Here is a 21692-nt window from a genome sequence, read left to right on the forward strand (position 1 = left end):
CATAAAAGTTGATTTAGTGGAAATTTGTTGGTTTCAGAAAAAGCTTGCCTGTCAAAGGTTGAATTTATATTTGGACTGGCAAGAAGGGCGTAGAGACTGAACCAAGTCTGGCCACTGGATATGGTGGCAAGAGAGTGACTGAGTTTCCTCCCTTCCAAAGTGCTCTTCCATTTTTAAGTCGGATGGAATAGGAAAATGGATACAGAAAGATACATAGAGTCAAACACCCTAGAATGAGAACCTGCTCTGCATAAATTATGCTCTGCATAAATCTCTACTTTGTAAAACTTCTTTAAAATCTAGGTTTTGCACCAAAGGGGTTCCCCTAAAGGGTTTTACAACACAAATCCATTTCATTCCATATGAGCTTTGTAAATCAGAAGCAGGAATAAATAAGAAAACTAAAGCTAGTCAATATTCAGACCATACGAAGCAAAAGGCTCTCCTCCCCCAGCTCTGGAAGTCTCACCAAAATGATCCTCTCCAGCATCTGGGCTGTCTGACCAGCTGCCTCACTGAGTCCACGGCTCAGCTTTTCATTCTCCTCATTCAGAGACTGATTCTTTTCCATTAGGGACTGGAGATTCTCTGATGGTTCCACACTAGAACAAAAATCAAGTCATGAGAAAAATACCTGAGAAGCTGTACATTAGAGGTGACCAAAAGGAAATTTCATGGGCTATTTCTTAGGGAGCAAATGTGCCCCAAGTTATCCCACCTCATCCTTCACATAGGTCTATATATGTGATTACATCCAATTTAGTCTAATCACACCCAGGTGGGACTTTGGGATGAAAAGAACTATTTTTCTGATATCTCTCAACAGAGAACTCAGAGTTAGATACCATTATAATAAGAATCAAAGGTTGCTCTCTTTAGAATCTTTGCCACAGGACCGAACCACTTATATATCAGCAGGGAGAAGTGAAGCCAAATTTTCACTGAATAGGCCCACATTCAGGAGCAGTTCCAATATTGCTCAGCACAATACTATGGGGAAAAGACAGGACCAAAATTCAATCCATTCAGACTTGCTGGAATCTAATCCCAAGGGTTTTTACAGATGGACTGCAAAGGAATTCGACTGATGGCCAGTGGCCAAGAGCAGATGTCACAGCCCATCATAAATCAGCACATCCTCTTCCAAAAAGATGGTGAAGGAATGAAGAAGACCTCTCTCCTGTTTGATTCTTCTGAAATGCCTCCTGTTGACTAGTTTTGTCTACTTTAAGCACCCTCTTTCTATGGCCTCCAGTACAATTCTTTACTTCCAACAGCAGTGGTGGGGCGGTGGGCTTTTGAGATACCTGTAGAGCACATAGATCATTTCTTGCCTGTTCTGGACAAATGGAGTAGGATCTATCAAAGGATATCAATAGGAAGTCTCAAAAGAAGAAAGGCAGGCTATCAACCACTAGATGAAAAAATGCTCTGACTCAGTAATAGCAGAAATGAAAATTAAAACTGCATTGAGGTTCTACCTTACACCCATCAAAATAACAAAGATCATAAAAGAGGAAAATGATAACTATTGGAGGAGCTATGGAAGGACAGCACACTGATGAACTGCTGGTGGAGCTAGGAACTGGCAGAGCCATTCTGGAATGCAATTTGAAACTAGGCCTCAAAAGTCACTAAACTGTGCATCCCTTTTGACCCAGCTCAACCACTTACTAGGCACATATCCCCCAAGGATCAATGACAGAGGGAAAAGACCCATTTGTACAAAAATATCTATAGCAGAACTTTCAGTTACAGCAAAATACTAGCAACCCATCAATGGGGGAATGGGACAAATATAATGGTATATGAATGCAATGGAATATTGTGCTTTAAGAAAACATGGAAGGGACATAGTCAAAGAAACCTAGCAAGACTTATTTGAACTGATGCAGATTGAAGTAAAACCAGGAAAATAATTCATACAATGACTATAACATTGTTTAAAACAAATTTTTTGAATGAACAAATACTTATTTTCTCTGCTTACCACTTTGCCTCCTCAATTAGAAAACAAAACAGAACAGAACAAAATACTGGATAGTCGAAAACAAATGATCTCATTCTCTGTCCTGAGTTCATCAAGTCACTACTCTATTGTAAACAACTTTGAAAAACGCAGCAACTCTGACTGATGCAATGACAAATTATGACTCCAGGAGACTGATGATGAAACATGCTTCCTTACCTTTACAGAGAGGGTAAGGAGTAGAGGTGCCAAATGCGATATCCATTTTAGATATAACCCATGAATATATTTGGTTTGATTACACTTATTTGGAACACGAAATGGCAGAGTTTGGGGGCATGGCGATAATGGTCAAATAAAACAAAGGGAAAAATCAAGCATCAGTAAATATTTAAAAATACAAAGAGAGCAGAAGGCTCAGACAAGTAGGGAAGGATGCATGCTATCATGGCAAATTTAATATATATTTTTTAAATCCACAAACTATATGTAATGGACAAACACACACACACCCTCCTTGTTGATGTCTATCAAGGCTGTATTTTTTAAAAAATGAAGCAGCTCAACAATATGTATTTCAGTTAGTATGAAATGTTCCCAAGGGATTTTAGAAAGGTCAAGAGAACTGCAATTTGATCCAAAGACTTCACGGAAATGGAATAATCTTTAGGACAAATAAGGGTTACCGTAGAGAGGATGATAACCAGCTGTTGCCCTTAATCTCTAAAAAGGGCAGAATAGGGTTTCAGGGATAAACTACATGGGCTCTTACCCAGTTCAGAGATTCCATGAATTCAGAAGGCCTCAAAACCACAAGGGAGAATCTCATCAAAATTCAAATTACACTATGGAACATTTGCTGGTTAGGCATTTCTGAAGGAACATTGTTGAAAACGATTCATTACTCTAGATCAAGTATTCTTAACCTGGGGACTGTGAATGTTTTTTCAATACTTCTGTCACTATATTTTGATAGAATTGGTTTCCTTTGTAAGCCCATGATTCTTCTGTATCTAAAAACTTTATTCTGAAAAGGGGTCCGAAGGCTTCTTCACTAGAGTACCAAAGGTGTCCACGCCACAAAGAAGCTGAAGAATCCCTACTCGAAAGGAAGCTGATGTTTTTTCCTTTTGTTGGATAATCTTTACAAAAAAGTGGTCCATCACATTTATTATTAGGTGGCCAGCTTTAATGTTGAATATATCATTATGTTATCTTTCAAAACTGACTAAAAAAGGAGGAATTAGGAAATCCAAGTCATCTGGTCATTTTTCCAACTAAAATTTATAAGTTATGGGCACATCAGTCATTTTAGAATCATAGAATATGAAAGCTGTATGTCACTTTAGAAACAACTAACCCAATTCTCTCATTTTATGGATAAAGAAACCTAGGTCTGTAAAATGATTTGCCCAGGATAACCTGGCTAGTAAGTGGCAAAGTCAAGATTCAAACCCAGGCCTTTTGCCCAAATTCGGTGTTCTTTCCCTTACATCACACTGCCTCTTTAGCTCCAGACAAATTTCTGAAACACTTAAGTGCTACAAGAGATAGGTACTATAGGAATATAGAGAATATAGAACATAAAAGTCCTCAAAGCCCAAAGGGAAAAAAGTTGGTACTAAAGAATCAGGGGTCTTAAATAAACAGATATGACTATGACCTGGGGCAGCCATACGGAAGGCTGGGAGGATGGAGGAAACATGCCTAAGACTAAGCAGACTAGAATTAACAAGAAGATGTGGGGCTACAGTGTGTCAATGGTTATTTGGCAAAAAAGGGCAAGGTGAAACCGAGATACCTTCACTCATATTCTATTCAATTATCTATGCTGGAAATTAAAGTTAAGTGAACATCTGCAGATATTAACGAAGTTTTGTACAAAAGCTTTGCAAACATTTCTTTAAGAACAAACAAAGAAGACAGAAAAATGGAGACAAGCTTTGTAGAAAGCTAAGGGACAAGGACTTCCTGGGATGATGGAGGAGCAAAAGGTCCTGTCTTCTCAATATCTTCTTCAAACAAATCACTCAACAACAAAAGGAAGAAAAACTACTTGAAACTCTCAAAAGAAAAATAAGGAATCGAGGATGACTAGAATCTAGAGACACAGCAATGAAGGAGTTTAGAAATAGCTATGACAAAGAGAAACAAAGCAACTGGCTTACTTGAAACACTGGAAGATAGAAGATAGAAACAAGAGATAATGTAGGAAACAAAACCCAAGAAATTCTACAATGGGAAAAAATTTTGGACTCAAGACAGACAAAGTTATAAAAGATTCATAAGGTAGAACAAGTAGAAAAAAATCAGAAGACTTATTGGGCTTCATAAAAACAGGAAAGAAATTTGGAGAAGCATTTCTCAAGCTCCGCGGCGCTGTGCACGAAGCAATGGGGACACCAAGATGTGCCAAAACAGCTCCTGCACTCCAGGAAATGACATTTTAATGAGGGAGGAAAGGAGGCTGCCTGCTCTATCTCAGGGAATCATGTAAGAAAATTTCCAAGTAGGAAAAGTAGGGAGATTGGAAATGAACAGAATTTACAGCTGTCCAAAGGACTGAACCCTCATTCAATTTCATCAGACATATTGTCAAAGTTCAGGATAATGACAAGATGATTTTACAAGTAGGCAAAAAGAAAAACATCTTACATAAAAACCTCACCAATGTGAATTGCACAAGATTCTTCTATAAAAATGGGAAAAAAAAAATAAAACTATCTTAAGTTCCCCCCCCCCCAAAAAAAATGGGAAATGAGAGAAGCAGATAAAATAGGATATCCTCAAAGCTCAGAGAAAGGAATTTAAACACAAATAAATTTCCCAGAAAAAGCAAACATTCTTTTCTAAAATAAAAGATTGCCACATAAGAATTCCTAGGTGTGAAGAACTGAGGACAACCAGAGACAACCTTAAGGCAGCTTTTGGTATATATATAAAAACAAGAAGAGTCTGAAATACATCAAAATGAGCATTAAAAAAACCAAAACAGTGGGTTCCTTATATGCGTGATCAATTAGTTGCTACCTCAATGTAATCACAAGGAAGAAAACAAGGGAATATCACGATTAAAAAGGTACCATTATCAAACATATATATCCACTAACACAGCAGCTACATGTAAAATACTAAATAGTAATGTTTCTCCAGGAACCCTAAGGGTCTTCTCCTCCCAGTTTGATTTTTTTTTTTTAATTGAAGGGGTCATCCCTTGAACAACTACTTAAAGAAGCTTATTCATTGAATGGGAGTATCTCACTCAAAGTGAGAATGCTATAAGACCTTAGCCTGAAAGGGCCAGGGTCTCACACTGCATCCTGGGCCATCTCCAGTCATCCTGATGAATATCAGGCTAGTGGACCCAGATGGCTCAGAAGAAGAAAGTGAGGTTGGTGACCTTGCACAGCCCTCCCTCCCTCAAATCAAAGTCAACTGTAAGTCATGTCATCATCCTGATGTCACGGTCCTCTTCAAAAATGAAGGACAAACACAATATGTAAAATCAATAATGGTGGGAGATTTCAATCCCTCATTTACAGAACACAAAGCAGTAAAAAAACATAAAGACAAGATCCACACTTAATGAGTAATTCTGAAGAAATTGTATTCAATAGTTATATGGAGAAAACTCAATGGGAAAAGTGAGAAATACCCTTCCCCCCAAAATACAAGGAACTCACAAAAATTAAATGATCATATTCTAATATACAAGTTGCAAATAAAAAAAAATTAAATACAACACTTGCAAGTAATAATATGGCAGCTATATGGTTCAGTGGATAAAGCTCTGGGGCTATCGTCAGGAAAACCTGAGTTCAAATATAGCCTGCAACACTCACTAGGCTGTGTGATCCTGGGCAAGTCTCTATGCCTCAGTTTCCTCAGCTATAAAATGGGGATAATAGGAGCACCTATCTCTCAGGTTTGTTGTGAGGATTAAATGTGAGGATATTTGTAAAGTGCGTAGCACAATGCCTGGCACATAATAGGCGCTGTATAAAAATACTTGTTATTACTGTATGGTTCATAAGGCAGAATAAGAACTGGAAACCCATAGCCCTCTTGGATTTTCATCCCAGAACTGGGATTCCATCACTATCAGGAATTCCAAGGAAGAAGCTCCTTCTACCAATGCAGATGAGTGACTGCTCAACTTCTTTTCTTAGAGAGCTGCTCAAGGCACAGAGAGTTGAAGTGAACTGTCCAGGGTCATAAAGCAAGTATATGTTAGAGGCAGACCTCAAACTCAGGTCTTCCAGGACCAAAAGCTGGTTATTCATTCATTCTGCCATGTTACCTCCCATTAATGAAGGCAAATGCAAAGAATATTCGATTCAAGGGAGGGGAGGTGGGGAGAAAATAAATACTTGTTGAGAAGAAATTAATTTAAAAAAATAAAAAAGAAAGAACATTAGATAAAATATAGCAATACAGAAAATTTTTTATTATGATCAAGTAAAATTTACACCAAGAATGTGAGGATGATTCAATATTGGGAAAATAATCAGTTTAACATATTGAATCACTAAGAATATGAAATTTCATGATCAGTCTCATCAAAAACCTTTGTGAGCTGTGTTCGCCGAAAAATGGCTGCAGGGACCTGGAGGCAGGACAGTCCTCAGACACCAGAAAGACAGGCAATACTGCCACCATTGGTCCCAGACCCTTTGATGGACTGTCCTCTACTTGTACGGTATTAGAGAAGCTTAGGTTACTTCCATAATAAGACTGAGTAGGACTTTGTGGTGGTTGTAAAAAATCTATTATTTTAAGGTTAACTTCTCCTTAATGATAAAAAGTTATCTGAAACCACAAACTTGCATTATATGTAATGGAGAAACAGGGATTTTTACAATAAGAAAAGGAATAAAACTGGTCTGCCTATTCAGCATTGCCATTTGGCACAGTTTTTTAAATGCTAGCTAAAGAGATAAGGTAAGAAAAATAAATTAAGAAAATAAGCATAGGCAAAGGACTGGTTAAAACATCCCTATGTGCAGCTGGCTTATTTGGGAAAACCTGAGAGACTTGACTTAAAAAACTGAGATAATAGCTTTAATAAGTAATGAGATATAAGGTAAACCTACAAACCATCATCAGCACTTCTAAATACGGTGGAAAAAATGGATAGAGTGATGTGACGTAAACAAAGTAGAACCCAGGGAAATAATACAGATTGACTATAATGATGCCAACAATCAATACTACTACAAAATAGTGATACTGTGGTGAGTTCCAATGAATGATCTCATTCCAGGAGAACTGAGAAGGAAAAGCCAGTCCTCTCTTAGCAGAGAAGGGGGAAGCACAGATGTGAACTGGTGTCCATACCATCTACACGTTGCTTGGCTTTTCTAAAGGCCTTTTTTTTTTTTTTTTAAAAAGGAAAGGACTGGAAAGGGGTTCAACGGGGAAGGGACAATGAAGGCAATAAGACTGGTATAAAACAAAAGGCAACAATAAAAGATAAAACAATAAAAATGTAAAGACACTTAAAACAAATGGAGCGTTGAAAAGTTCATACTCTTTAAGGCGAGAAAATATTACAAAGTACTTAGGCATTAACCTGTCAAAACTCACACAAGCCCTACATGGAGACAGCTATAAACCAATATCTTAACAGAAAAAAAAGAACAAAGTAACTGGAATCTCATGGCGAGGTTGAGCCCAAGTTATGAGCTTAATGCAACAGATATCACGATACTCATGGCCGGCCGGCCTTATCTGCTCTGACGAAGCGCTAACAAACCACATGAGACAACAAAGGAACAAGAACAGAGTGGCAAATTGTGAAAAGAAAGGCATATAGATCGCCAGAACTCAGCTTCTAACAGAGGGCCTTTATAGGACAATTAAAAGCAGAAAGCATCTAAAGTGAATCTCACAAGCCTGTGCAAAAGGTACTACAGGCACCGCTCATTTTATAGACAAGGAAAATGAGGCTCAGAGAAGTCACTGGCCTCTGGCTCCAAATCCCAGTAGATCTAACAGTTATGCATGTTTGATGGTGAGCTCCTTGAAGGCAAGGGCTGGTTCTGCCTTTCTTTGTACAGTAAGCACTTAAATGTTTGTGACCCTACTTCCCATACTATAAAGCAGAGGTGGGAAACCTGAGGCCTTGAGGCCACCTGTGGCCCTCCAGACTTCACAGAACAAATCCTCTTAGGGTTTGTTCTATAAAACTTTGATTCAGTCAAAGGGCTGCACCCAAGGACCTAGAGGGCCACAAGTGGCGTCAAGGCTGCAAGTTCCCCACCCCTGCATAAAGCAATAGCTATTAAAATGATCTAGTACTGGATTTGGTTTTTAAAAAGGTGGCTGGGGGGGAAATAGATCAATGGGACAGATTAGAGAGCCCAATAATAAAGAGAAACAGATACAATAGACTTTTATAAATCTAAGATCACAAAAACACTGAAGAAAGAGTTCATTATTCGATAAAAACTTTTGAGAGAATGGAATAGCAGTATGGCAGAAGGGGATTTCTTGGCCCATCTCACCACTCCATACTCCATTGGGTCTTTGAGCTAATTCATTTGCAAGCTCCCTCCATGACTGCCCATCCTTTGAACCTCTCTCTATCTTCCCTGAAATCCATCACAGGGATCCACTCGACATTGCTCCAGCATGAGGGTACCAGTGAAGTACTCAGGTGGTTCATCCAACTTCCACAATCCTGGGACCAGACTATCATTTTTTCCCAAGTTTATGTTATCTGACTACGTCCGAGCCCTCACTGCAGCAAAACAACCCTTTTCTTCCTTCCCTGACTCCCTATCTCACTCCCCCTAAAAGTCTTTCCAAGCCTTGTCCTCTCAAGCCTCCCCCCTTGTTTTACTGAGAAAATGGAAGCCATTTGCTGAGAGCTCCATTTCCCCTTGTCTACTGCCGCCCCGCCCCGCCCCCCCCCCCCCCCCCCCCCCCCCCCCGCAGGCTCTGCCAAGGAAGTGGCCCTTCTGGCGAAGGCCAACCCTTCTACAAGTGCCCTTGACTCCATTTGCTCCTGTCTTCTCCATCCCATTCCCTCCCTGGAATTTCATTTCTTTTTTCCCCCTTAAAAATATTATCATGGTTGAGATTTCATATACAATAATTGTTTTTCAGATATCTGAGTATCTGAAAGAACTAAAAACAAAAACAAACACTATATCTCTACAAGTGATTAAATACTCACTCACAAAAACAAACACCCCAAGATTTTTAGAATAGGGATAAGACCTGTAAAATGCATGTGTGAGCTTCTATAGAATGGGCTTCAAAGGTCTGATTAAAACTCAATTTTCAGATCCCATCCCTCCCACAGGCCAAAGCTCTAGGCTACATAGGCTGGAATCTGCAATGGCCAGCTTAGATTGCATGGACTTAGGGAGAAACAAGGCCATACTAAATTACAACTAAAGTGAATGTATAGCTGCCCTCCTTTCATTAGAAAGGCATGGAATGTTATATTTACAGTCAGATGAAGTTGGCTTTGCAAACTTTAAAAAAAAGAATATTTTGCACAAGACAAGGCTTGCTGTATTGGTCAGGGTAGAGGGCATATTTGGAAATGAATTCTAAAAGCCAAAAAAACCCCCCCTCCCCCCAAAAAAGATCAAATCTTAAAAGAAACTGAGAGTGCAGAGATTTGACCAAAGTAAAGCTTAGTGTGTGCCCTTTTTTTCCCCATGTAACATCCTGTTCCAATACAGGTGGGTCACTCAGTCCAAATTAAAGAAAGAGAATTAGAAAGACAACTCTCCAAATATTAAAGAACCAACAAATTAGGATTGTATTTGTGTTAAGTGATATCAGAAGCCCCAACAAGACCAAGCACTAGAAGTGGAGAAGAAGCCACTATTAGGATACACACTTTAACCAGTCCATGATTCTTACTTGATAGACACGGGCAGGGTCCCTCCATGGGTTTGTAGCAACAAGACTTGCAATTGCTGTACCTGAATCAAAGAAAACAATAACTGAATCAAGCAAAAGCTATTTATCCCTTGGAACTTAGATTAGCTACTATGATTAGGAACATTTGAATTTCACCCAATGCCTATTAAATTTCAGGCAATCTTGGATGCTAAAGGAAGGAAGCAGCAGTGTAAATGCTCATGAGATGATCAATAGAGGGACAGCATTAAACTGGTCCCACTTTCTACTGCTATTAGGATGAGCTACCACCATTTACCAAAGCAAAAATCCCACTGTATTTAGTGACCACATGCTCAGTATTGTGCTAGGCTGTGTGTGTGCGTGTGTGCGCGCGCGCGCACGTGAGTGTGGAATACAAGATTAAGATGTAGTTGGAGACATGACTCAAGAGCAAATGCATTTAGTTGGGTGTCAGCTTGTTAAGTAGGGTGCTAGATAGGCTCCATAGAGGCTGGAGGGGAGCAAGATCTTGAAGGAAGAGGTAGGATTTAGAGAAGCTGAGAAGAGAAGATCATTCCAGGCAGAAAGAAATGATAGGAATGACCCAGATATACTGGCAGGAGCACAGTGTGTGTGTTGGGGAAATAGTGAGAAATAAGGTTGGACAGAAGTCATATTGTAGTATGGAGGGGTTCAACAATCTGGAAGAAAGGGTTTAGACTTGCTGTGGTAGGAAATGGGAACCACTGAAGGTTTCTGACTAGAAGAACAAAGAGAAGACTCAGTCTTTTAGGAAGACTGATCTGGCAGTGGTAGGGAGAATGCATGTGAGTGAAGGAGCCAGAAGGAAAGACTCAAGACAGATTGCCTGTGAATACAGAAACATGGGAATGGTGGAGGACCTAGAACAGGAGAGTAGGGATGTAGAGAAAGGGACAGGCATGAGACATTCTGAAGGAAAACAAATGGATAAGATATGATTTTGGAGACTGAAGGAAGAGAAAGTCTGGAACAATGGTGATTCAACTGACAGGAATAAGGAAGTGGGGAGGAAGAGCTAATGAATTTGCTTTTAAACATTTCCTCCACTAAGATTAGAGAGTTAGCCTATATTACCTCCAAGGCCTCTTTCAGCTCTAACATTGGAAGTCTGTGATTACTTAATTGATCCTTAGTAGGGGCCAAATGATCGTGTACCCAATCAGGCAGGCCACTGCTGCCAAACAAGATGAACAAATGTGATTGTGTGATTACGTCCCAGGACTAATTCAGTATTTCTTTAAACCCATGATAACGACAAATTAAGACAATAATTCCAATTCAGTAATACTGCTGAATACCATCCAATGTTGCTGCTAGTACCTGTTGCTTCAGATGATTGAGTTCAGCCGTCTGGGGATCAAGGTTGACAACGGGCTTATTCTTGATTTTCCGTGCCCTGTCAGCATAGCGCAATGTATTCACTGTTTCTTCTAGGTTAGAGTCTGCAGGACTCACACAGGCAATCATGAGAGTATGGCTGTTACCGCCAAGTGAGTCTGAAAGAGAACAGAATCAAGTAAAGAAGATGAGTTTCAATCCAGAGGCTCTAAGACACTCTACAGGCCCACGGTGCAGATGCGGCGCTCCTACCAACTCTAAAGGGCTAAGTTTTTCACTTGGAGGGCACAGTTCAGTTACCCTACTTGTTCCTTAATCTTACTTGAGAAAGGGCTTCCCACTGTTCTACAGAGCAGTCACTAAGGCCTAGTCCAATCATATTAATGTCACTTTGATCATTAGATATTCTCAGGAGGCCCCCTCTTGATGAATTTTAACTAAGCATGGCACCCCTCCCTGAATACCAATAGTGTCGCCCAGGGTGGGGAACCTGCATCCTTTGTTAAAATTTGGATTCAGTCAAAAAGTCCCACTTAAGGATGTAGAAGGCCACATGTGGCCTCAAGGCTGCAGGTTCCCCACCCCTGGTCGAACATTCTTTTAAGCCACAATCATGTTAAGTGTTGTTGGGTGTACTTCTATTGTCCCTGAAAGCTGCAGGTCCTTCTTATCACTTTTTACCTGGTCACAGACTCAGAGCTAACACAAATTAAAGTCTGAATTTTATCAGTTCTCAGTTTCTTCCATTCCCAAATCATTATCCTGAGATTCTGTCCCTTTGTTTCAAGGCTGTGGGGGCTTACCTTGAAGCAGCCGAGTTAACTTGGAATCTCTATAGGGGATAAAGCCTCCCTTTTTGTCATCTCCAAGTGCACTAATTACATTTCCCAGGCATAGGAGACCTCTGTTAATATTAATACCTACAAGTAAAGTAAGAGAGAAATCAAAATTCTGTAGATTTAGAGTGTATTAGAACTCTTCTTCCTAAAATGGGAAAAACTAGAAACAAGAACCCAAGTCACCCCTTCCCTTTTATCTGACTCATTGCCCTCTCCCAGGACTCTTCCAATTTACCTTGGTCAGGGGCATCATTGTTTTCCCAGTGGGTCAAGGTTAGTCATCCGTGGCTGCCATTCCTTCCATCTGGTCAGCCAGGTCCTACTGATTCTTCTATCCAGATGGATCACTTCCTTACTTCCCATTCTTTCTACTACCCTAATAGAGGCCCTTAGCACCTCATGACTAGATTAGACCAATCTTGGAGTTAACCTCTCAGCTTCCCATCTCTTCCCCAATCCTCCTAATCAGTGCTGCCAAACAAATGTTTCTTTAAATCACTTTTAGGCCATTCCTCTGCTTACAAGCCTATAAGAACTCCCGATTTCCTGCTGCATTAAGTCCACATTCCTCTAAGCATCTTTGAAAGTTCTCTATAATCTGGCACCAGATGATGTAACTTCTCATTCCTCTCTACATGTGCCCACTGCTCCAGTGGAGTCAGTCTGCACACTGTTCTTTGAGAACACTCTATGAATCCCCCTCTCACTATCTCGGCTTGTAGTTTTCCCATTATCTATCCAAATTTGTTTCTATTATGTACCTGTCAGTGCTCACTTTGGTCTTTAATCCTCCTTCAACTACTTTAACTTACATCAATATTCCTCTTCTGAACTCCAATAACTGCCATATCTTCTATCTTATATTCTATAAGGTAATTGGTCTAATTTTTTAAACAAATATTCTTGAACTTATGTCTCAAACTGAGTGGTTCCATCTTCAGAAAAAATAAAAACCTGCTGTTTACAATATCCCCAAAGCAACTAGCATTCAAGAAAATTGTATCCAGTATGGGCACTGAAGAAATTATTGCTCCTTGCTCATTTCAGACTGAGATAGTGCACACACTGTCAGAAAAAAAGAAGAATCTTTTTGGATCCTACCTTCCAAGTCATGGGACTTCATGGAACTTTGTCAGCTACAGCAAAGGAGGAAAACTTACTTCCCACTAGGGCCCAGTGGGCCACGTGAGAGGATAGAAAGAGAAATTAATCCAAGGCCTACATAGGTGTTTTGGGTTTTGTTTTAGAGAAAGGAAAATGTTTACTTTAAATGTTTTTAGAAGAAGAGGTCACATACCATTTTATTCAATTAAGTAGAGGTTGTAAAAATATATTCTGGTTCTATATTATGACCACTTAATATAATTTTGTTGAAGTGAAATTAAGGAGGATAACTAGGAGAGATGGGAAAGCAGAAATGGCAAATACACAACTCATTATGATGCTGCAGCCGAAAAGATCCAACATTTTGTGTCTTATCACTAAGAAGACTGAAAACAAAATAGAAAATGTTATTCTACCCTTGGAGAAAACTACAGTACAAATCTGTATTCAGAACACTTGATGTAGAACAAGGAAAGCTGTAGCTGGGGAGTAGCCACCAGGGTGAAACGTGGCCAGCTTCACCTGCTGCCATACCCCCTGACAGTTCTGCTGTGCATCTTGAGTCCATACTCTGGCTATGCCCCATCCCAGGAATATTCGCCCTGATTATCACTGCCTCTTGGCTTCTTTTAAAGCCCAACCAAAATTCTATCTTCTCCAGGAAGCCTTTATTATCAAGCCCTCCAAATTCTAGTGCCTTCCTTCTTTTAATGATTTCCTACTTGTCTCATACACAGTTCATCAGTACACACTTGTCAGATTGTGAGGGCGGGACCTGTCTTTCCTGTCTCTTTCTATATTCTCAGCACCCAGCTCAGTGCCTGGCACACAGTGCATATTTTTAATAAATATTTACTGACTGACAGGAAAACCCAGAGATCCAAGATCCCCAGCATCCAGCTCCAAGATGCCATAGCTGGCCCTGAAGACACAGTGCTCTGAACCCTAGAAGGGGGGGGAGAAGGGGCAGCGAAAGAGGTTAGTAATATTGCTTATCCCCTCCTCCCCCAAAAGAGGACCACTGAAACATTTTTAAATACATAGAAGAGAACAGAAAGAAACACAGACAAGTGTTTGAAAAACTCAGACAAGTTTTGAATGCAAAGTATGGAATTTATATTTTAAAAAAGCATTATGAAATGGAAACAGTTTCACACATAATTTTCTCTGTGTTCTGTCCTGTATATGGAAATTAGTGTTTAAGTTAAAAAGTTAAATGTTTAAAGATAGTTAAAATATTCATTTAAATTAATTTAAATAAATTGAAACAAATATTCATTAAATTTAATGTTAAATTTAAATAAATTAATGCAAACATTAAATTGAAATAAATTAAACATAGATATTAAATTTAAATAAATTAAAATTTAGTTAATTTAAATAAATTGATTTATTAAATTTAATATTAAATTTAAGCATTAAATTAATCATAAACATTAAATTTAAATAAATTAATAAATTAAAGTTTAGCTAATTTAAATATTTATTACAATTAATATAAAATTTTAAATATTCAGTTTAATTAAACATAAACATTAAACTTAAATAAATTAAATTTTAAATATTTAAAATATTTATTAGTTTAAAATACTGGCTTAAAAAACATCTACCCAAATGGCCCAAATGAATCCTTTCTCAGGCCCCTGCTGTCAGCAAGTATCTTCAAAGAGCCTTAGTCCCCCTCCTTTGCTGTCAACCAGCATCTCCCATCAACTTACTCCTGGCTTCTTACACCTGCCACGTTTTAGGTTTAACTTAGGTATAAATGAAATGGATGTAAGGATCTATCGCTTTCTTTTACAATAAGGGTGTTAGATATTTTACCTTCCTTTAGACGGTCTCCTTCAGCCTTTGTCTTCTTCTGCCTTTCTGAACCAGCCAGGTCCACGAGATGTAACTTGGATCGAAAGCTACTATTCCTGTGATAAAGATAGAATGCCTGGGTGGAAGCAGCATTTAAGCCCACTAGAAAGAATCAGATATCAGAGCTAACTTGTGTAATCTTATCAACAGATCAGGTGTCATGCCAAGTCAGCCTGAGCACTTTTCAACATTAATAAAGTTAACACATGACAAATATTGACTATAAATATTGTGAACTTACTTGTCACTTTTCTTTTTCTGCTCTATGGAGATGGTGAAGATGGCATGAGATCGGGAGGACTGGGAGTTCATAGCTGTGGAGGCCACAGTCCTACAGTTGTTGCCCTGCTCCAAGCAGGACACAGTGTCCATGGCAAGTGAAACAGTCTTTTCAGTGAGTCCTATGATCTAATTCAAAAAGAAGAGAAAATTTCCCTGTGATAACTCAAGTCCCTGACCAAAGATGAAGTTGCTGGAAGGAAGGTACTGTCTTTAAGTTTAGTAAAACCTCATTGCATAAGTCATGTTGACAACTATGAAACCTAAACCATTTTGAATGATTATCTTTGTTAAGGACTGGAGAGTTCATATCACAAGCTAGAGATGGCTCTGGACTCGGGCAGTCTAAGAGACACAAGGCTTGGTGGTAGGATGCACTCCGGTCTCTAATCTGCACCAGAGGCCCTGGGGCAAAGGGGCTAGCTGTTTAAGGTTGAAAAATAATCTCTGGTTTTACAGGAGTCTTGACTGAGAGCTCCCCTGGACCCAACACCACAAGACAAAGTATGGAGTATAGTTGCTTCTCTTGTCCACCTTCTCCCTCCTTGGCCCTTCCTTGTCTTCTCAGTTTTACTATGGGATGACAGTAGGAATAGTACTGGACTGGGAAGGCATGACACTTAGGTTCTAGTCTAAGGTCTACTAGAAGTTAGTTGTATAACCATGGGCAAATCTTTTCTCTGGACCTTGATTCTCTTATCTGTAAAATGAAGCAACTGAATTAGACTCCATCTAAGGCTACTTATGACTTCATAAAGTCTGATTTTACCATCGTTCCTAACTGTTTATCTCCAGTCCTGATCCTGCTGGACGTTTTTCCTTCAATGGCCTGGTGCTAGCCAGGTTTGACTTTCTTAAGCTCTTTCAGGGCAGGGACTGTCTTTCTGTATCCCTGGTGCTTAACATAGCAGGCACTTAAAAAATGTTGACTGATTATCTGAGTACTTAGAATCAGGACTCAGTGCCTGATCTGACCCAAACCCAATCCTTCAGGCCTGGCCTAAATACCTCTGAGTTCTGACTAATATTGTGGAAGTCCTTAGGAAAAAAGAAATACACTGAGAGATCATGTCACATGAGGACTCAGTTGAAAAAACTTGAGAAGACCTTGGGGGGTGAGGGGCTAATGTTTGAGACGTGGGATAGCTGTCTTTGAAGTCTTGTTATTTGGGATAAGACTTGCTCTGCTTGGCCCCAGAGGGAAGGAACTGCATAGAAGCAAACTGAAGGAAGAACTTCTTAGCAATTAGAGCTATCTGCAAGGGGAATGTGTGACACCAAGAGATAGTGGGGAGGTCCCCAGGAAAAGGTTGGGCAGATCACAAAAGGGATTCCTTTTCAAGTACAAAGTCAACTATATGATTCTGGGGTCATGTCTAATTCAGTGTCAAAAAAAAAAATCTCTCTAAGCACATTTCTAGCCAATAAAAGTGATTTGGGATAGGGTAGAGGCAGGGAAGTTAAGCTGTTGAAAATTGTCCCCCCCCCTCCCCTGAGTTTCCTCCTATTTTCCATAGTCTTTCCAACCTAGTTCTCACACATCCTACCTGGCATTGGTGACAATTTTTTTCTATACCCCTTCCCTAATCTCTCTAGACCAAAGGGATCTTTCCTTCCTCCAAATTCTGCAAGTACTTGTTTGGGTCATTCATTTAATTTTTATAGTTAATATCAGGGCACTGAAAGCTAAGAGAGATCTTAGGGATCATCTAGTCCAATGGCTAGCTTTTATAATAGTGATTACTAGCCAATCCAACTCCCTCATTTTTCGGAAGAGGAAGCAGAAACCCAACAAAGGAAAGTGATGTTCTCAAGGTCACCCAGAAGTAAGAGGAGCTTGGATTCAAACTCATGCTGTGACCTCAAAGCTAGTGTTCTTTTCGACACCCCCCATTCTTTGGTGTATACTACTTTTTAATACTTAGATTATTTAGGCTATTGCCTCAGTCAAGCAGTTCTTGGAGGCAGGGACCATGTTTCATCCTTATTTTGTTGCTCCCGTCCCCATCCTTGCCCCAGGGTGTTTTGGCACAGTACCTTTTACATGTACTTTGATACTTCAATGGATCAGTGATCTCAGAGATGTGGGTATACCCTCCACTAGTGTAGATCATAACTCATCCACACCTTTCCATTCTGTGTGATTCTTGTTCATGTCCTTCCACAAATCTTCTATGGAGAAACTAATCAGAATGCTGGAGGTCTTTCTCAGAGTCTTTGAACATTTTGTTAAAAGTTAAACCTAAGGGTGTTACATTATCTCCTGTTCTCATTATATGACTGGCCCCAATCCCTCTTCTGAGCATATACATTTTTGATTATGTCTTTTGTGCCAACTTTTTATGTGCAAGTCACTTTGGAGAATATGATACAGTCTTTTTATGTCCATGAAGTATCCCTCCATTGTCTCTTAGGACATATTCAATCTGGATTCTTCAGAAAGTGTGAGGCTCCATGATCTCTAGCCATGCAGTACTATTAGGAAAACACTGGTGTTGAAAAGATGGTCTTGCATGTCAAGCAGCAACTAAGTTTCAGTGAAAGAACTATATGATTTCCCAACTGTAATTCAGCTCACTCTCTTTCTCCTATTCAATTCTAGGCCCTGCTCACTCTGAGTTTGTAGTGCCTGTTCAACGTGTTTATACCGATGGACCAAGCGAACAGATTACTCATCCAAACCCATAAGCTGAGCAATATGTATGAATTACTAATTAACAGGCCAATCTCCTAAGGGAGTCAATGTAGCATTCTAAGGCTTGATACAATCAGAACAATGTTATCCCTGAAGAGGAACTTGTAGAAGACCTCGCTGACTATAGGTAATTCTTCTTCCATTTGGCTCCACTCCTGTGATGGAGGAAGTTCTGTGTAAAACTAGGCTGGAAAGACTATGGAAAACAGGAGGAAACTCCACAGGGGTGGGAGGAAAGCATGAGCATATATTTTCTAGCTGTCTACCTTACTTGAGAATGATCATCAGTTGCATTATCAAGGGAGCTTGCAACACATACTCTAGCCACATGATACACTGCGCAAAGTCTTGAAGGCTACCAAGTCAACAGGGCAAATAAATTCAACACAACAGGATATCGTATTCTCTGTAGTTTTCTGTCAGGAAATGTGGTCTTTTACAAAGTTGTTGGCAAAAGGCTATCTGTTCCCTTCTCCTATTTTTCATCAAGATATCCCTGTTGAGTGTGCAATCCAGCTGCAAAGATTTTGCAGAGATGAGAAAGCATACAATAGAGAGAGTGATACTTTAGTAAGCTCAGTCTTTCTTTTGGAGCAATAAATATAGAGCAGGTTCTCTGTTTTCTCTTTATGCCCAGTCAGGTGTTGCAGCTCTATTCAGCTTCATTTTCTTAAAAGTCCTTGCCAGCTCCTTGCATAGCCCAACAGCTACTGATGTTTTTGTGTCCAAATACGGTGGTTCCACTGCCAGTGATGATACTTGATTGCTACAACAAATCTGTTCTATTTTGTTGTCCTTCCGTTTTCACTTATAAGTTCTCACAGGATGATGTGGCTTTGTTGGATCTCATGCCAAACTTTCTGCAAACTCATTTCCCCAACAACTTCTTTATAGTATTTTGTGAAACACTGTTTGTGATCATCTGTTATCTTTCTCTACAGGGTTTTAGAGTGAGCTGTTACTTGAAACTGACATTGTCCTCAACTATGATGAACTTGAGGGAAGTAGGAAAAAATTGTTTTGCTGGCTAAAGTTATGGGTCGTTTGGACTTTCTATCAAGACTGTTTACCATGGTTAAAATTCCCTATGAAATAATGGTCACCAGAGCAGTTTTAACTTTTATCCATTTCACACTGCTCGGTGTCACCTCATTTAAATAGATCAGGAGCTGTTAGAATGACATGTAGTATTTTCTTATCTTTATCCTTTCTTCTAAATTGGTGCTGATTTGGACCTTTGTTTTAACTAGCCCAAAGTCTAACTACACAGATCGCTAATTTGGAAATGATTCCCACATAAGTAAATAATTCTTCGTCATGTGTTACAAAGTTGACTTTCTTTTTTTTGAGATGTTGTTTGCCCTACACCTAGTGTCTTCTGATTCATGTGTAAACTTAGTCAAGTCCTTTGTAGAACCTCTCTACTTTATTCTCTGAGGTGGATCTTGGCGCATAAGCTACAATTACCTTTATGTGGCTCTTTCCGCTTATGCTTGTTATGAACAATCCAAAGTAAGATAATCAAAATGAGATTTCTCTTGTAGCCTTGGGGCATACAATAAAACCAACTCCACCAATCCCTTTATTCACTTCTCAAGGAGAACTCAAGTGGTTTTTCCATCTAGAGGCATTTCTTTAGGTCTTCTGGTTTCATTTAGAGCAAGAATGTCAATGTTGACACAATTCAGCTTCTCCAGGAGCATTTCAACATATTGATTGTTGGACAAAGAGTTCATATTTAGAGCACCAACAAGTAACTAATGATTTATATAAAGTCTAAAAACAGGGACTCTTAGCACCCTCTGCCCCACTTTACACCACTCTGCCACCATCACTGCAGAAGGAGAAGGGGGTCTCATATAAATGTAGTTTTATCTCTTTTGTGGGTTGCCATGGCCAAATAAATTCATCAATTAGTGGCCAACCTGCTGGTGATGAGTCTTTCCATACCCAGCCAGGCTGGTTCAAAGACAGGAAGTACAACCTATTATAGGGGACCATGTGCAAAGTGTTTTCAGTTTGGTAGAAAACAGCACAGCCTTTGAGAATCCAGGGCCACCTCCATGCCATGAGGAGGCAATGGAGTAGGATTTGTATAGAGTAGACACTCAGTAAATACTCCACATTCTCTTTGCCTAGAAGGACCTCTTCTACAAACTATACTCATCTTTTAGAGGCCTAATTCAAGTTATGCCTCTTCCATAAAGCTTTTCCTGACTGCTCGAATCTTCACTGATCTCTTTGAGTATTTATTACCTATATGACACTAAATAAAAGTCAGTGCTCTAAAGTATTTCATGTCTGTCTTATCTCTCCAATTAGACTCTAAACTACCTGAGGGTAAGAATTATGACTTGTACTCCTGTATTCACTAAGCAAGTTAAGTTCCCTAAGCTTCTGTGTTCTAAACAAGTCCTCAATGAATACTCTGCTATCAGCATATATAAAAACAGGAATGGGAATCCTTAAGAAAACCGAATGTGGCTTTCTCTCCTCCCTGCCTCTACCCCCAAAAGTTTCCATCCAGGAATATACTTAGCACACCCTGACTTCAGGGGAAATGGGGGCTACAAAAATCCTGAGGTATGATGCGTGTAGTCACTTATGCAAGTTCCTTAAGGACAGGGACAGTTTCATTTTTATCTCTATATCCCCAGCACTTAGTACAGTATCTTACACACAGTAGGCATGTACAAGTGTTTGTTGAACTGAACCTTACCATCAGCACTGCCAAATATCTGTGTCACAAAGAGAAAACAATTCACCTTTATGCCTTCTTTAGGGTCTTCCCGTATATTTATTTGTGAGGATTTCTCTCGAGATGGGCATAGCAGGTCTAGAATCTCCTCGTTGTAGATCTATTATAAACAATATGAGAAAAGAAAAACATCAAAGCCACCTCTTTCTGTTGGCTATAGGTGCTAGTGCTGGTGAGCCCTACTCCAGAGGAAGCTTGAGGATGGTAGAGCAGGAGCTCAGAGAAGCAGTTTGCTAAGGCAACTGCAGTAGGCCCAGCACCAGGATAGCAAGCATGGTGCGGGGTAGGGAACCAAGCTGTCTAAGGAGGGGTTAGAAAACAGAATGGGTCAGAAGATCCCATGGTGATCAGTGGTGGTATCTGGTCAATATACTTCTAGTCTGCAACAGATAGGTAGATCCAGTCTCCAAAATAATAGCCTCAAGCCCAAAGATTATATTCCAGAAATTTTGCTTTTATACTAAAAGATAATTTCTAAACTAAATTAAGATTTTTCTTTATGGTGAAACAGCAGGCATATACAAAAGAACAGAGCTAAAAGGTGCCCCCAAATTCAGCCAGCTGGTATCAGCAGCTACCATTTTCATTGCTACTTTTATCCCACAGACACTTAAGAGAGCTGATGAGGCAAACAGGCTCTCAAAAGAAGTTCAACTAGCCAGGTCCTTCGATGCAGGGCTCATACCCAAAGCACCTTAATCACACCTAGATCAGTTAGGAAAGGGTCAGGCAGTAAGATTTTAAACAAATTAAAGACAGAGGTTCTTGATTTGGGGGCCTATAAACTTTTTTTAATACTATGATAACTGTATTTTAATATAGTTGGTTTCCTTTGTAATCATATGTATTTTACTCATTTAAGAACATTATTCTGAGAAGAGGTCCATGGGTTTCACCAGACTGCCATGACACAAAAAAAAGGTTAAGAATTTGTCTTTCAAA

At 39.5% G+C, this 21692-nt stretch overlaps 1 protein-coding gene across 2 annotated transcripts in view; it reads right to left on the reverse strand.

Moving 5' to 3' along the window:
- Nucleotides 1-21692, reverse strand: part of KIF4A (kinesin family member 4A) — a 79869-nt gene that overhangs the window by 51216 nt on the left and 6961 nt on the right. For both annotated transcript variants that reach the window (XM_072626600.1, XM_072626599.1), the window contains exons 5-11: nt 20758-20850; nt 15260-15426; nt 14980-15074; nt 12016-12132; nt 11195-11370; nt 9851-9912; nt 470-602 (exon numbers count right to left, since the gene is read on the reverse strand). In XM_072626600.1, coding sequence (XP_072482701.1) covers nt 470-602; nt 9851-9912; nt 11195-11370; nt 12016-12132; nt 14980-15074; nt 15260-15426; nt 20758-20850 — 843 coding nt within the window. The remainder of the gene's footprint in view (nt 1-469; nt 603-9850; nt 9913-11194; nt 11371-12015; nt 12133-14979; nt 15075-15259; nt 15427-20757; nt 20851-21692) is intronic.

Source organism: Notamacropus eugenii, chromosome X (assembly GCF_028372415.1).
Source record: "Notamacropus eugenii isolate mMacEug1 chromosome X, mMacEug1.pri_v2, whole genome shotgun sequence".
NCBI lineage: Eukaryota > Metazoa > Chordata > Mammalia > Diprotodontia > Macropodidae > Notamacropus > Notamacropus eugenii.